The 17160-nt window shown below is 48.3% G+C and overlaps 4 protein-coding genes across 4 annotated transcripts; 1 reads left to right on the top strand and 3 right to left on the bottom strand.

Moving 5' to 3' along the window:
* Positions 1-3159: 3159 nt before the first annotated feature.
* Positions 3160-3870, top strand: AO090010000348 (uncharacterized protein; the record flags this gene model as incomplete). Its single annotated transcript, XM_023233685.1, has 1 exon — positions 3160-3870. One exon carries the CDS (start codon positions 3160-3162, stop codon positions 3868-3870), a length of 711 nt encoding a protein of 236 aa, XP_023094152.1.
* A 503-nt stretch (positions 3871-4373) lies between these two features.
* Positions 4374-7677, bottom strand: AO090010000349 (putative NRPS-like enzyme; the record flags this gene model as incomplete). The annotated part of the gene is made up of 4 exons (XM_023233684.1): positions 4374-4766; positions 4820-7008; positions 7059-7326; positions 7363-7677. The coding sequence occupies 4 exons, from the start codon at positions 7675-7677 to the stop codon at positions 4374-4376; spliced, it is 3165 nt and encodes a 1054-aa protein (XP_023094153.1).
* A 1443-nt stretch (positions 7678-9120) lies between these two features.
* On the bottom strand, positions 9121-13117 carry AO090010000350 (MFS transporter; the record flags this gene model as incomplete). Its single annotated transcript, XM_023233683.1, has 2 exons — positions 9121-9544; positions 11535-13117. 2 exons carry the CDS (start codon positions 13115-13117, stop codon positions 9121-9123), a joined length of 2007 nt encoding a protein of 668 aa, XP_023094154.1.
* Positions 13118-13772: 655 nt separating this feature from the next.
* AO090010000351 (uncharacterized protein) lies at positions 13773-15189 on the bottom strand (the record flags this gene model as incomplete). The annotated part of the gene is made up of 4 exons (XM_023233682.1): positions 13773-14588; positions 14645-14792; positions 14848-15091; positions 15165-15189. The coding sequence occupies 4 exons, from the start codon at positions 15187-15189 to the stop codon at positions 13773-13775; spliced, it is 1233 nt and encodes a 410-aa protein (XP_023094155.1).
* Between the last annotated feature and the right edge of the window lie 1971 nt (positions 15190-17160).

The following is a 17160-nucleotide window of genomic DNA, read 5'->3' as shown; positions in this document are numbered from 1 at the left end:
ACAACCATGGAACAAGACAGGAGAGGCGTCTATGGGAATGGAACGGGGCTGGCTTCGTCGACAGTGACAACGGGGCAGATTGGCCTATCCAGGCAGAATTGACGGTGATATAGACGCAGACAGCAATTCTACTCTTGATGGCTAGGGGAAGACTAGAACCTGTAATATCTTCTATCATGGTTCATTAATCAGGTATAATGCAGTACTCTTGAGTATCGGGTCTTGACCCCTGACATATCAGGAATATAAAACTCGGTATACAACGTTCAAAGAATGAGCCCTGTGTAACCTTAACATTCTTGTCTCTTGTGCCCGACGACAGTCTGTTGTCTCTATCCGCGGTTAATAGCAACGAGAGAATACAACTCCTGGCTGTACTACATCAGTTGATTTAACAGAAACCCTTTTTTGCCCTATACAGACGGGCTACCTGTTCTGTACAAATTCGTACTACCCATCCAACGCAAAGCCATTGATTAAGATTGAAGTTCATTTCGTAACTGGAGAAAAAATGGCATTTTCTGTTATTAGCCAGGCTCTTTCCGTGTGCCCCAATCTAGCCATTACAGGAAGCCATTGCCCAGTACCTTCATGTTGGCTTTTCCCTTCTCGACCAGAAGCCGGTGCTAACGGTTAGTATGTGCAATCTTCTACTTGAACGTGCCCAACAGGACACCACATCCTCACTTTGGGAGTGAAATATCCAGTGACATTAGACAATAGCAGGTACAGGTGCAACTAAATCAGTCGTAGTAGCTCCGGTATTCTTCAAACACACTCAGCAGAGTTAGTAAGCTGTGAGCACGGTCCTCTGTTCAAGTCACTAACTCATCGAAGCGTTGGTCTAGCCTTCATGCTAGGGCCTACCTCCACAAAGAAACCCCATATAATACCTACGTTAAATAACTCAGACGGAGGAGCACAACGGATCTAGAACCCCTGAATCAAAGTATGATGAATTCAGATCAAACACAAAAAGGAGATAAATAGTCCACTCATACCCAGCACAAGCCCACCTCCATCGTTATTCCCAGCTCCTTCAATATCACCCTCACCACACAACCGCCCTTCCATTTTTACATCCAATAGGCAAAATGTATCGAACCCTACTCATCCTCCTCACCCTATACCTATCAACCCTAGTATCCGCCGGCAAAGACCCCTCCAAAGCCCAAATCAAAGATTCAAAGCCAGAAAAAGGCAACATCAACACCAAATGCCACGGCATATACATCAACGGCGAAAAGCCCGCAATCGCAGGCGAAGGTGTGCAGCGCCCTGTCAACGCAAACGGAGAACGACTACCCATGGGCGTGCGACCTCCCAGCACCCCACAATCCGTCTGGGCAACATGCGACCGTCGCATCGGGGGATCGAGAACTTCGAAACTGGACCTGAACCAATGTCTTGGGTGGAATCCAACCACAGAGGAGCTCATCCCGCAGTCTCGTGGAAACGGGATCACGAAGGGGGGCTGTAGCAGCTGCTTCTATGCAAAGCCGCATCTGAAGTGTGTTTGTGGGGTTAAGAATAAGCAGGATGATCGGATTTCTGTTCAATTGGGTGAGTGGTCTTCTATGTCATATGGTAGTGGGATTGTTGCTAATGGGTGGGTGTAGATAATGTGGTGGAGGCTACTCATGATGGGTTTTTGACTTGTTTTGAACATACTGGAAGTCAGGTTTCGATGGATCAGATGGCTATTAGTTAAGGGCCAGGAATGCGTAGGCGTTGACAGTACCTTTTGGTATTGTTGCTATGGTATACTTATTTGCTTGCGATTTGACTCTTGCGATTAGGAGGTCCTGTGCTTATCCAATCTTTGATTCAGTTCTGGGAACATCGTCGCTGGCACTCTTGTTCCCTGGTCTTCGATTCCGGGTATGTCCACGATAGTATAGGGTCATAATTGAGTTGCTTTTGGTAATGCCTGAATTGCAAAAAGTTGTAAAGATGAAAGTATAGCCCTGAAGTTCCCATATTTAACTACTCCATACGACTAGCTGGCTAGATGTATGTATATCCATTCGTGCCGACCCTCGAATTTGCGCTTCACCAGTACATACGTATCTACATCTCCTGCTAAAATGGATATGCAAAGTACGGATTGTATGGGGCCTATACGTATAAAATCTAGACGGAGTGTGTAGCAACATGCTGTCACGAATCTTAAAGGGGGGGAAGAAACGAAGAAGGTAAAAAGGAGATAGAACAGCGTTGGTCTATAAGCGGCGCTCAGCCTTCATGAGTTCTATTACCCAACAGTGTGCAAGGAGGACAACGATTTCCACATTTCCGTTGACAGTATAGTTAAGAATGCAAAGGTCGTACGAGCCGGATATTTCGAATAAACCCCTTATCAGATGGCACCTTTCCCAACGAAAACCGGTGTAGAGATGAGGCCAGTGTGGTTTACAGAGTTAAACAGCAGCTCTTGACAAGGTTTTTACGCAAGGATGCTTGAGTCACATTAAAAGCCACAGTGACGATCAGATAAAGGACCTTGTGGAACGATGGTGGATACATAGTCGTACCTTGTTGTTGGTGTAGGATACAAATCCTGATATCCTCCATGCTCGTCGGCATCTAGATGGCAGAGTGACGATCCATAGTGGATACTACACTCTTTGTTCTCTCTTCCTCGTGTTACAAAAGGGGCTCTAGTGGAGTTGTAAGGGAAAATCTGTCGATGCTGCATACAAAGTTATATACAGATGGTGTTTAAGAGCTCACTCAACCAGAGAACTCTCATGTTAGATTCGAATTTTTTTGAGCTCCTAGTTGTATACAACATACATACCTCTATCCGTTGTTAATCATATCATGATTATTAGATCTCCGTCCTTGAATCTATTGGTTGTACCTTGCTGCCCCTGAACCGAAAGTCAACTGCCCTTCCCGTTTGCCCCAACTTAAACCCTGTGAGAAGCTGTTGCCCTGCGCCCCAGCTTGGCGTCACAATGAAACAAATTCAAATATCCAATTTAAATGCAGGTCAAAAGGCATAACGAATGGAATAAGCCTCCGCTGAAGGTGCAGGGAAGCGGTCTAGATTCGCATAAATAGTCTTTCCTGGGCCTGAGCACAATCATTTAATAATCAACCTTTCTCTCTCGATTACCTCCCCATCTGGCACTTCTACTTCTTTACTTGAGCAAAATGCATCACTTTATTATTATTATCACTTTATATCTCTCTGCCTTGGTAGCTGGCGGCGGAATAGTCTCAAAGCCCCAACCTCCACCAGACGGAGGCATACCCATGACAGACATGAAACCCGGCTCTTCCCCCGAAACCAACATTCACAAAGGAGGAGCATTACAGTCCGAATGCCGATTCCTCAAAGTCCACATAACCTCCCCCTCAACAACATCAAAAACCCCAGCCCAAGATCCAAAGAAACAAGGAAAAGGACCCACCACAATAACAACCCCATACCGTCAAGTTCTCCTAACAGCCGACTGCCGTCGACCCAAGTCAGACCCCACGAAGGGAATCCTAGACGACGACTGGAGAGAGACAAAACTGGACTTAGACAAATGCGTTGGTTGGGATGCACAGACACAGAAGCTCACGCCGGAGTCTGATGGGAAGGGACTGATGAAGGGTGATTGCTGGAGCTGTGATTATTTTTCCGAAGTCATGGGTGCAGCAAATAAGGGGGAGTTTGAATGTTATTGTGATAATGTGGAGAAGAAGTCAAAGCATAAGATTCCGCATTCGAAGGATAAGTCGCTTAAGGTTAAGTTTGATCTTGGTATGTCGTCCTCTGTTGGGTTGGGTTTGGGGTGGGTTGCTAATGTGGTTATAGATTCTGTGCTTTGGTCGAAGGATGGTCGTTTGAATTGTCATAAGCATATTGGGTCTTGAGATGGGGGCTTGGATGGAAAGAGGACGTTGTCATGGATGTCAGGGGGTTTTTGAAGGGTTCTGTTTGCTTCAATTCTAAAGGATAGACACAATATGGGAGGATACCAGGTATGCTGTGCTACGTGGTTTTGTAGTTAGGTGGTCTTGTCAACCCTGGCACATTGATTGTTGGGTGTTTTGGTAAATATGTATTGTGCTTTATCTTGTAAGAGTGATAGAAGGCCGCATTAAAGCAGTTACCATTCTTCACGATGTTTCGTCGTCTACTCAGTTGAGATCATAAACTCCATGCTGGTTTCTGAGGAGAGGTACTGCAACTCAACATCGATGAACGAATATTTTACAAAGAGCCTAAAGAAAAGTCCACAAGAATAAGTTGAATAGTAGGTCAATTAAAGTTATATTCCAAACACCGCTAAGCCATGCATACATGAAGACAAGAAAATGACAACAGCGCAGGCTATAATACATGTAAATCGCTCATCTCAAAGAAAATCGAGTACTTAAAATCCCCACTGCTCCATCCAGTTCTCCATCAACTCAGCCGAAATAGGCCCCAAGCCCCTCATAGTCTCGCTTGCCTCCTTCGTCCTCTCCACACTGATATCAGCCGATAGCATGCCCCCGGCGCTTGACAGGCCGCGATAGAAATCGAGGAGCTTCAAAGCTGGCTTCTCCCGAACATCCTGGTCCGATGGGTTCTTGATAGATTCCAGATCACTGATCCATTCGCCAAAGGGGACCGTTTGTGTGTTATATTTAGATTCGATGGCGGGGATGAGCGACGACCACGCCGCATGGTTAGGGTTCATAAGGTGGAAGAAAGCATTCGGCGTCTCGGTGAGGGATCTCCGGCGGGTCTGGAGAGCTTCAACTGTTATCTGGGCCAGTTTATCCTGTGACTAAGTTAGCGATCCATCAGAATAATAAAAGGTAGAATGAAACATACAACAGGAACCCAATCAATAGGCATCGAACCGAGATCACTCGGAACCTTTCCGAGAGCCTTCGACGTGGCGACAATAGTCGGGAGCCATTCATCAGGGTTCCAAAGTCCACTCTTAGTGGTTGGGCCAGCAATCTGCCCAACTCTGAAGATAGTAGTAGGCACCTGAGCCTTCTTAGATGCAATCACGCACATGCGTTCCGAGACATGCTTTGATTCCCCGTATCCCTGCTTTAGTACCGCTGTGTCATCCTCAAGTGGGAGTTCGGGGACAACAGCTCCCATCTCTGAAGTCCAGGCGCCAACTGTAGCGACTGATGAGACGAAGGAGAGGTGTGCCTTGTATTTGCTTTCGAGGCTAAAGGAGATAAACTCTCGGACACCCTTGATGTGAGGGTCTTCGAAGGATTCGAGGGGGTGGTTGAAGTTGACTTTCCAGGCGTTGTGGATGATTAGATCTACTGTGCTTAGGAGGGAGGCGTATTTTGTGTCGTCGATCCCGAAATGTAGCTCTCCAAAGGATACCTTGAGGAATTCGACTCTTGAAGGGTCGGAAAGGGGGGCAGCGTCGAGGCCCTTTTCCTTGAAGCTTTGGATTTGGCGTGACTGGGCGTCGGAGCGGTTGAAGCAGTAGACTTTGGAGACATTTTTGTTCGTCAAAAGGATATGCAGCAGATAAGCGCCCAGTGACCCGGTCGATCCGGTTAATATAACTGTGGAGGTAGGAGGGAGTTGAGCCTGGGAGTAAGGGCGTGCTGGGATGTCCTCTGTGTATTTGGCTACCATGTTCTGAATTCTGTCGTGACGAGGAATGCTTGCGACAGAGTCGCCAGCAATTACCTTTAGGAGGAATTCTGCCAACTGGTTCACTGTAGAATGGGCATAGATATGCTGAGCTGTGATCCGTGGACGATCGCCAGCGGGCACTTGGCAAAAGACGCCATTACAGAGTATCGTCGCCAGTTGGATAGTTTGTAAAGAATCAAGGCCTGCAGAATACAAGTCTTCATCGTTGTCAATTGCCTCCCGCTCGAGCAGAGAGCAGATGGTTTCGTTAACGTATTGCGTGATGTTGTTCAGGGTGATTATGTCAGGAAGTGAGCCATTCAACTGTTGATCAGCAGAAGCGTAAATTGCGTCGATCTCCTCCTTATAATCTCTGTTAACTGCCCGACGCTGCGTCGTACCCTTGGGTGTCGTTTTGAAGGGCTTTTCAGGGGAAGAGAGCTTAATCATGGTTTTGGTAATGCGTCCATAGTTCGGCACGGTCTCGTTTGCCCGTTCAACCACAGGCCAGATCTCATCGATGAATGCAGCCTCGTCAATAGCCTTCTCCTGTTCATCCCAGTGTGGTTCAACCAGCAACGAAGTCTGAAACCGACCCTGCCCGATCAAAACTGCCCGACCGATCTTCGGGTGGCACTCGACCATCTTTTCCAGAGTCACCGGATTGAGCTTCTCACCATTGCTGAGCACAATCACGTCATCAAAGCGACCATGGTACTTCCACAAGGTAGGGTTTGACGGGTGTTGGACGAACAAGTCATTCGATCCATATTCCGTCTTGTCAGGGAAGGTATGGAAGATACCATGGATAGCTCGAGAGTTCTCCCGACGAGGAATAACAAACTCATACAGTCCCTCGCCTCTGTGCTGCATCTCCACTCCATATGCAGGGTTCCACTCGAAATAGCCCCAGTTTCCGTCTCCCTCTGGGACCAGAGAGCTGATGATGCCCATTTCACTTGAGCCTAGGAGAGTAACGACTTTAGTGTAGGGGACGATTCGGTTGCCGATATCCGCTGCCAGGGGAGCACCCGCATAAATGACTGCGTTTAGTGTTCCGAGACAATCCAGTCCGGCCTGAGTTTGACTTATATCTTCCAGGATGGCTGGGGCAAGCAAAGTAATAGTTGGATTTGTTGCGCGTATTGTGTCCAGGACAAGGTCAACCGAGACTGGCCTGTCGGGGAGGTTGACGAAGGGGGTATTGTGGAAGATAGCACACGTGAGGCCGTATAGACCCATGAGGTGAAAGAAGGGAGTAGTAACGAGGACAAGGTTGCTAGAGCTCGGATCGTTTGGCGCAGCCACACGACGGCCGGCTGGGATAGGCAGATAGCCAACAGAGTCTAGAGTTGCGACGAAACCGTGCGTTAGGGGAACGGGTTTTGGCATTCCTGTGGTCACGCCTGTTAACAATGGCTAGCGTCTAATAAAGTAATATCGTTTGTTCGCGTACCTGTTGTTCCGGAACTGTGAATAATAAAAGCAACATCATCCTCGGCCTCGGCGAAAGTCTTGGTAAAAGGGTATGGCTCTGGTACGTGGCTGCAGTTGAGGATATCGGCTGTCGCTGGTACTTCGTAAAAATCTATGTCTTTGAGAAAGTTCTTCATCTCTGATACCTGTCGTTCTTTGTCATGGCTGTAGAAGAACCTATGACACTCGGTCACACCCAGGATATGTTGATAAGCTTCGATGGAAAGTCGGCTCGAAGGGAGTAAAGGCTATTTCAAAACGGTCAGATTGCATCAGAATGTAACGATTTTTAATAATTTTACCTTATAGCCAGTCTTGTTGCATGCAAGTATGAAGATCAGGTAGAGAATGTCATTTCTACCCATATATGCCACAGTCTCATTGTTCTCGGCCTTTCCGATCTGCTTCTCAATCCACCATGAGAGCGCATTGACTGCATGGGCAAGATCGCCAAACGACACGTCCCGGAAACCTTCTGATGCCTCGAGAGCACTGGGAATAACACCGAGCCTCTTCTGGGGATTGGACTGGGCAATTTCATCAACGACGTTCGTGAGAAGGCGCTGTCCGGCGTTGACAGGAGTTTGTGGTTGTTCCATTGTTATGGCAGAAAATTGTCTTTTCAGGGTGATGCGAGCTGAAACAAATAATTAAAGTAATGCACTGATGTCTATATTAGAGAAACGCTTAGAGAAAACAAATGCTTTTGTTACTTCACAGTACGTAGACAGTAAGATATCCAACCCAATTTATATCTCCTCTAGGGTATATCTTGTTTCCTTGCTCCTTGCCTTCGAAACAGCTCTGGGCCGATTATCCAGCGGGTATACTCCGTCCCGCCCGTTATCCAGGGAGAATGTGGCACACGCAATTGTGCGCCATTATGGTGGGTGGTTGGTGCATAAGCTCCCGGAGGCAAAGTGGAGACCATACCATGCAAGAGAGATAAGCCAAGTCCACGCAGCAAGAAAAGAGGCATTCAATACAAATGCTTATCACTTTCTACACATGAACATATGAATACAGCAAGAGCTATGGAAGCTATTTACAATTCGACCCTCAACATGAATAATAGTATCACAAAATCCCCGGTACCTGTTCCAAATACTTCAGCCACTCTAGATCTGTCCCAGGGAAATACTACTTGGCACAAAGCTTAACTCAACACAAGCAAAGCCGAGAGGAGATCCCGTTCCTTCGAAGAAGGACTAATTGAGGATCAAAAGGCGATCTAGATGCGCTAGGGTTACGAAGATAGAGTGTGGAGCGATGCGAGTTGATATCCCGGCCGGTTAACTCCTGCGAGGTATTACCTAAAGCGGCAATATTCCCCCTATCAGATCGGTTTCGGGATCTTATCCTCACGTGATTTACTCGCATATTACCGCTTTGGGACTGTTTTAGGACGGGTTTCGGCATGCCGAGGCTGCCCTAATTCAAGGATCGACAATCTCACATTTGGTACCTAGCCCACAGCGGGGAATGCCTTTTTTTTTTGCGATTATGCTTCAGGCTGCAATGAAATGAAGCACACGCACTGGAGTGATGTCAAAATGACTCGTTCAGTGATGGGTCCGGATAAAGTTCACGGCAGTTGACACGGGCGTACCTGGAACCATCGATCGACCGTAGGCCGTGCTCCCGCCTTCTTACCAAGCTCTGGAACGATTTATTCTCATTCTTGGAATACCAATAACGGAATATCGGCTTGCCGCATGAAAGGTTTTCAACGGATCCGCTAAGGCTCTCATCGGCCAGCCGAAATACGATGGCCGGGAAAGGTTGACGAGTACCTTGTCTCTGGATGGTGACAGCTTCTCTAGTTCCCGCAGCCAACTGTCAGCTGGAGGTATGACCGATTGAGACATTCTATATGCGAGTCCAGTACTACAGACAAATCTCCTACATTACAATTACTACAAATGATATAAGCTCTTGGTATCTCATGATGCTGAAGGCTACAAACACAGCTTACCAAAACGCAGGATGTATTATATGCAAATGAAGAAACACAACTACAAAGCGAAGCTAAGCTACAATACTCAATTCTCAGCCACAACCTCCCCGAAAACCTTGAACTCCACCAGCCGAACCTTTTTCTCCTCTTGCGGCGCGAAAACAAGTCGGATCTTATCCGCGTCGACGCCATCCCAAGTGGCCCGGGTAATTCCGTTCGCAACCGGGGAACTATAATTCGCGTTTGACACTTCTGCCCACTCGCCGGATACGTTGACCTGAATACTATATTTCTCAGGAGCATCAAAGCCTTGCGTGCTATTAGCGAAAAAGGCAATCTCCGCGCTCGCAGTCTTGGTTGAAGACTCGAAGCTGATCTGGTACCATAGTTCACTGCCGTTACCAGCAGGCGTATCCCATCCGTTCGCGACGTCGGACTCCGGGAAGAACCAGACTCGGCCGTCGATGGCGGCGTGGACGGCGTCGGTGTCTGCGTCTGCGACGGAGACACTGCCTTGAGGATATGAGGTTGAGTTCTGTTGCACGGAGACAGCTATAGGTCGGTTAATTGCCGGTGGAGCTTCCCGAGTGATGCTGGTGGTGATACGGGTCAAGCTTGGTGCTGTGGAGACAACTTTGCCGTCGACCTCGACCACTAACCCGGATGTGCCATAGTGGTCACCATTGGCATCCCACTGGACGGCGATTTCGTGGCCGTGGTAGAGAATGCGCTCGGCGCGGAAGTATGATACGACTTCTGGGTCTGCCAGCGGGTTCACCTCAAGCACATCATCAGCGCGAGGACGGATGCCAACAAGTCCGGAGAGGACGAGGTCAACATAGCCGGAATGGAAGTAGTGCGGGGAGCGCGTCAATCCGACGATCGGACTGCCTGTATCGGCATCATAGTCTTCCTCCAGGTCAAGGATACCACCTCGGTCGGGGTTGTAGTGTAGCTTGGCATACTGCTGTAGCAAGTTGGTGTAGTCGGTCTTCGTGACGAGGTTGGCAGCGGCAGATGTGTTGTAGTGGTCGAGCAAGTTAGCAAGAGCCGCCAGGACTTGAGTGGTCTGGTAAGGCCAGGCAGGGCCGTTCCACTGGCACTCGCGTTTATCGCCTTCATAGCGGTATTGCCTCATGTAGTATTCATAGCTCGGCTCGTTGGTGCGTAGGCCGTGGGCACCCGCGAACTTTTCACTGTCCAATAAATGCTTCCATGCTTGAGCGAACTCCTCCGTGTCATCTGGCAGATCGTGTGTCCAGGGAACATAGCCCACCAGCTCTCGGCCTCGAATGAAGTCCCAGTATGTTACATACTCATTGTCCACCTTATACCTATCAATGAAGTGCTCGAAGGTGCCATTCCACAATGTGTCCTGGACGGTTTTCTTGATGTCGTCTGCTTGCTGCTGATAGTTGTTGGCCACATCTTCCTGGCCCAGTAGCTTAGCCAGGTTGGCAATTGCCAACGCGTTTGCATATTGGTAGCTGTTGATGCTGGGTCGGAAGGCATTTCCTCCTGTGAAACCATCCGCGCCGCCAGATGCGTCGATGCTAGCAATCGTGTACTCCGTGGCATCGGTGAGCGGTTGTATCCAGTATAGGGCTTTAGAGGTGTCGTAGCCTCCCCTATCCATGGTGGTGGTATTCCATCCCTTGAAGACCTCCTGCATGGTATCTAAGTGAGCGGTAGCGTCGTCTGCTACTCCATCGACCAGATATCCCTGCCACACTCCGTCGGCCATACTTTCAGAGAACTGGTATGGGTTTCTGTATGGGCCATAGAGAAAGCTTGCATAGTCGCTCTTGAACCGACGATCACGGCACCAACGACCTTCACGCAGATGGAAATTGGCGGCATCGATCAGCATAGCCGACGGCTGAGTCTGCCAGCTGACATCATTCAGGAACTCAGTGGAAATGTACCCATCGGCGCCCAGATCACGCTGGTGGGCACGGAAAATATTCCAACGATAGTAATAGACATCCTGGATATCGGACGCACTTGACTCAAAAAGGGGGATCCGGTCGCGATACCACGGTGCATCATTACCAAAATATTGAGCAGTGATAGCATCCGCATCTAATCCAGCGGCCTGCAAAAGCAGGCTGGCCCAAGCCAGGCCTTTCACGTAGTTCATTTTCGCCGATTGTACCTGCGCATCATAGTATATGCCGAGGACCGGGGGCATTTATAGCTTCATCACATTTCTTGGCTCTCCGGTGGGGAGAACACGCATCAGACAATGTCCGTTCTAATTCAGGATGGGCTTCACGGTAATTACCCCGAGTGGCTATTGAAGTGCCGATCAGAGGACAATTGAATTGCGCTAAATTGGTCTATAATCCCTAAACTGGTCTCCTGTGCCGGAGCCCCGCATGGCGTTTCTTCACTCCTGTGGGGTTGTTCAGGAACCCCGATTCTTAAATTATGATAGCCCCATATACTCGGTTATTATTCTAAATCCCCCGCTATATGATGTCCAATTACCGACTCTACTTTTCGCTCTGCTGCGCTGCCACCTGTAACTTTCGCACGTACACTTCTGACTGGGCAGAATACGGACATCGCTTGCGAATCGCTTCCCCGTATCGGTAGAAAATAAATGGAAAAGGCATACATGCGACCGTAAGAAAGGCGGGGATTGAGGAGGCCCAATGAATCCCCAGTCCTTCATACATGTACGCCGTGAAGAGCGGGAAAATCCCTCCAAACAGAGATCGCAGAACCGCATTAGCCGCCAAGACAGACGCCGCGAAAATTGTATAAGAATCGATAAGGTAGCCCATGATGCCTAGGTATAGAAGAACGATCCCACAGCCGAAAGGAACGCCGGCTGCTATACTGGCCATCCAATGAACGGACGGGGAGTTGGTCCATGCGAACCAAAAGAGACCGACAGGAATACACACTGCAGAGAGCATCACCGGTGGCAGGCGTGACTCTGGAGGCGCGAACCCTCCATGTCTTTTGACCGTTCGCGTGTAGCGTCTGTTGTCTGGAATTGTGTAGATTGTTCCGACAATCATACCCACAGCAATGCCCATGAAGGCGAGTCCTCCCACGCCTTGGTTCCAGCCCCGGCCACGTTGGTACACAATCGGAAACGCGGCGAACATCATGAAGAGTGCACCATAAATGATAGCGATGTATATAGATAACATAAATACAATAGGCTCCCGAAATAGCAGAACCCAAGGTCTCAATAAAGAGGTGGCGAACATCCGTTTCAAAGAAACGGAACCTTCATTCTCGACATCTAGCTTTGAGCGATAAACCATGCCAGTTTTCTGTGAAAGACGCTTTGCTCTTTGGCGGAGAAGAACTGGCGCGTACGTTTCAGGGACGAAGCATGCCATCATAAGCCACAAAACTCCTGAAAGCGCAGCCAGGAAGCCTTCCACCCATTTCCATCCAGCATTCATTCCCAGAAATCCACCAATGACCGGTCCAATAACAGGCCCCATGAAGGGTGCTGCTGCAAAGAGGCATAGAGCAAGTCCCCGTTGCTCAGCTCGAAACATATCGCTGATCACACCCCCGGCATTTGTCAGTGGAGATGATCCCGCTGTGCCTGCTAGAAAACGCAGAACCAACAAGGTCTGTATATTCTGTGCGCCGGCACATCCAGCCAAAAAGACTGTCATCGCGCCAAATGAGACAATGAAGGGATATTGGCGACCAATGAACTCGCTTAGCGGGGCCCAGAACAATGGTCCGAGTGCAAAGCCGATAACAAAAAGCGATAGTCCCAGCGTTGCAACCTCCGTGCCGACGTCCAAGCCCTCCATCACTTGTTTGGTAGATCCAGAATATGCTGAGGAAGCGAGGGCAACGGCCAATGTTGCTGTGGAGACGACGACTGTGATGCCGACCTTCTTGAATGTTGTGAAGAGCATAGGGTTTCTGGGGTCATCTGGCAGCCAGGAGACTAGGAAGGGTTCTGTTTCCGTCCCCGACCCAGGATAATTATGATGCAGAACATCCTGAGTAATTGCTCCTTGGTCTATCACTTGGCGCCAAAAGGGTATGTGCCGTTCACAAGCTGGCTTGGTCCATTCGGATTGATTTTCTGGGTCCATTCTCATCATCCGTACAATTAGCCAGGTGAATTGACTCTGTCGCAAAACACGTTATGCAGCGCCGAAGAACCATAATAGGAACTATGTTGGGTATTTATTAGGAAATCTGCTCAACCGGCATTAAGTCCTGGCGATATGCCAAGACTGCCATCAGGGAAATGAGTCAAACGCTTTCCTTCGGACCCTAGACTTGCACTATCGTCTATCATTGGCCCAGTGACCGAAATCGCGCCCTAGGGCCGACATGACACATATAGGGCAAGGATGGACGTGTCATCAATAAGTCTTAACTCCGTGACTCCGTCAGCACTCGGCACACGATCCCGAGTTCATTCTTTGGACAAAGAGATCACAATGCACCGTGCACACAGGGGTCTGCTGATGCAGTTACGGAGAAGACTCCCACATATCCTGCAATACTGATTGCCGTATCACATATAGCTCTTTGGGCATTGATCACTGCATTGTGCTCTTCCTGCCATGTACTGCTTCAATACCTGGGTTTACATATCACTAGCCTAATCGTATCCAAAGTACTCCAGTTAGTTAATAAGGAAAGCGAAGAGAACAAAGTGAAAAGGAAGGCGTAAGAAGGTTCGAATTTCCGCTTTCCTTCCCCCCTCTACGGGAATTAGATCCGTCCGTACCGATTTCTCTAGGCACGATAACCAACTTGAAGTTCCACCACAGGTCCCTTGTATACCTTCCTAGCACGGACAAGATAATATAACAAACTCAACAGAATGACGCCCCCCATTCCCACTACACTATAGTTCATTGACTCAGCCGATACATTATTCATCGGTGGCCAGAAACTGAAGAAGACTGCAATAGTCATAAAGGCCACAGCAAAAGCATTAATAAGAATACCCCAAACCCCCGGAACATGAAAGGGACCCCAGACAAGCTGGGCTCCTGCTGTATTGATCAAGGTATGCTTACTCTTAGACCCACTGATTCCACCCGTGCAGCGTCGCCAGAGCAAAAGTCCGGCCACGACCAGGTATGATGAAAACAAACCCGAGGTGGACAAGGACATTAAGTCATTGAAGGCTAGGTCAGAGCCAATACCAATAAGACTCAGCAGACAGGCAATGATGGTGGTTATGGTGACAGCGTATGCTGGAATTGCGGTATGAGTGGTGACCTTTGTCCACAGCCGCCATCCAGGGATGCCCCGGTCACGCGCAAAGGACCAGAATTGTCGTGACGTCGAGGCCAGCATGCCGGCTGATGAACAACTGCCCATTACAACAATAATGGAACCTGCAGCAGCGGTGCCCGCGACGGACCCCGTTGCCTGGTGGAATATAGTCAGGAAGGGGACTCGTGCCTCGAGAGCCCCTTTGATATCCTCGACGCAAAAGAGCAAGGCGATTAGCATGCTAAAGCCGAGGGTACCATTGATTAGCACCGTTAGCATCAACGACAAGGGCACCGCAACTGTGGCATGGGTGATTTCTTCGGATAGCTAGAACGTGTTAGTTCTCGGATCCATCCATGTTTAGAGAATGCAGTTACATGTACTGCAGCATCACCCCCTGCAAAAGCAAATACGGGTCCAATCAGGCCAACAAAGAAAGAAAGGCCCTGAGAGGGCCATTGGCCCTCGTTCAGGAATTGGGTAAAGACCTGCTCGGCTGTATTGTGATTGGCCATGTAGACCATAGGAATCCTTACCAAATAAGTAGAAAAACCTAACACGTTAATGGGATATGAATTTCACTTACAGAATGGCAAAGAAGCCAAGAATATGGAGGATTAGAATTGCGCCTTCAAACCGCGGCATTACCTTTCCTCCAGCAATGTTGATGATGAACCCGAAAAGTGCAATCGCATAACTGATCAGCACCTGTCGCCATATTTTAGGCTGGTATGAGGGATTGGTGAGGGTCACCAGGGTCTCAATATAGTTCCCACCCATGTAGCAGACGGTCGCGTAAGTGGCCTGCCAGCCAATTACCGTAAGCCAGCCTTAGAGATATCTTCGGTTAAGACCATTTACACACAAGAAAATATTTGTGTGTTCGTTCAGGATTCCACTCACCTGTGATGTAGCTGAAAATTTTCATTGCGGACGGAGGTGCGAGCATTGCGCACCAATGATACTGTCCTCCTGATGTTGGTGCCCTGAAGGGATGATCTTTAGAAAGAAATTTTGCTAATGTCTCCAAAGAATTCCTTACATCGATACAAGCTCCGATATTACTACAAATGCTGCCGCAATACCGAACCAGACGAAGATGTAACCATAGACACTGCCAGCAGGACCACCGCTAAGCTTTGATCAGTCTGGTTTGCATCTTGATAGATGGGGTCTCATATACTTTTGGAAGTTTTGGATAAATAGCCTGTTCAGAACATGATAGTTCGAACGGTCAGTAGAACCCAAAGGCAGGTGATGTGGTAGAGCCCTACGTAGTCACAGACTCCCATGTGACCAGAATGGTGCAGCTAAATCCCAGCATCGACATGAGCCCAAAGTTTCGCTTCAAGACCGGACGCTTTCCCAAGCGGGTCAAATGGATATCATCCGCATTCTGGCATGATGACCGTTCCTCAATCTCATATAATCCGGGAGGCGTCAGTTGTTTTAGGTCATAGGACGTCATGGCGATGGAAGTAGTTTTAGTGACTCGGCGTAAGAACTGCAAATATGCATATACGAAGAGGTGTTAATTCAAGTGAGAATCGTTCCAACTCAGGGTATGAGACACACACAAGTACAAGAGCCTGAAGCTATTCAAGATAAATAATTCAAATTGACAAGAGACTTTCTGCCGTAGAATAATTCCAAGGGCGTGGAAGAAACCCCTATCGTCCCATCCCACATTAAAACCCATTGTAACCCAACTCGCCTGGTTAAATTAACTCGGGGGCCATCCCTGGAGGCGGGTACTCTTAGACTGACGCATAGTAGCAGGGATCCAGTGTGGACTATGAAAATTTGCGGTCAGAGCTGGGTCAGTCTTTATCTATCCTGGGAAGGCCAGCTCCAGGGTCTAAGCAGTGGATCCACAAGGAATGCGCTCATTTTTAAGGCGCTCCGAAGTAATTTATGGTCTCGAATGTGTTACTCCTTGATCATGTCTAAGCCAGTATAGGGATTGCTGGGTTAGATCCCGATCCCAGACTCTAATCTTAACTTTTATTATCTAAACTACTACATGATCGGCAGCGAAAAAAAAATTAATGAAACCAAATGGACATCGTAGCTGCCATTACACATTTTCTTACAGCTAGACCTTTAGTGTCAAGGATTTCAGACCACCGGAATTATGCTCTATACAGATTAGCAAACGGGGATGCTGTATAACATCCGTGCTGTTCTGGTTTCGATCACCCTGACCAAACACGACCTAACGGGCCTGACAAAACCCTTGAGAGCATGGACCTGCGGAAGTAGTCGAATTACCAACCCTTTGTCTACAAATCAATTCTAGAGCGCTCTAGGGGCAAAGGGAACGCTAAAAAACCTCATGTGTACTCTCATGCCAATCCAGAACTCGAAAGTGGAGAGACAGGGAACAGAGTCGTATTGATCTGTCAGCATCCCTGCCATTCTAGCATGGAGTAAATATCGCTTTTTCAAACACATTCATGCTAATGTATAATACCAACGCGCCAGACGCGGATAGATGCTCAATGGCAGGTTTGTGTTCGCAAGTAGGTGTTAGCACATATTCCTCCGCGTCCTCTTCTTTTTATTTTACTGTCCCCTTTTCCGTTTTCCATTTTTCATCTTCCACTTAATTTTATTTCTACTCTATTTTTTGATTTGGTTTTTTGTCTTCGTTATCTTTCTTGTTATTGTCCAGGAATGAGCTGTGTTGCACACAGTGGAATCATAGCATCGGGCAAGCTGCCCGGATTCAAGCACGCTCGGTCTCCTCTTCCTTGACTCACATCGAGAGGGCTTATCATTTCTCTGAATTACCTGGTAAGCGCTTACTTAGCGCCAAGAATCTAAAAGACTATGTAGGCTACGGAGAAGACTGATTTCGGGATTGGGGCCGGTCGGTGATGTTAATAAGGGTTCAACC

Source organism: Aspergillus oryzae, chromosome 8, assembly GCF_000184455.2.
Source record: "Aspergillus oryzae RIB40 DNA, chromosome 8".
Classification (NCBI taxonomy): domain Eukaryota; kingdom Fungi; phylum Ascomycota; class Eurotiomycetes; order Eurotiales; family Aspergillaceae; genus Aspergillus; species Aspergillus oryzae.
Note: the sequence above shows the minus strand (reverse complement) of the source record. Positions and strands in the feature narration are given on the sequence as shown.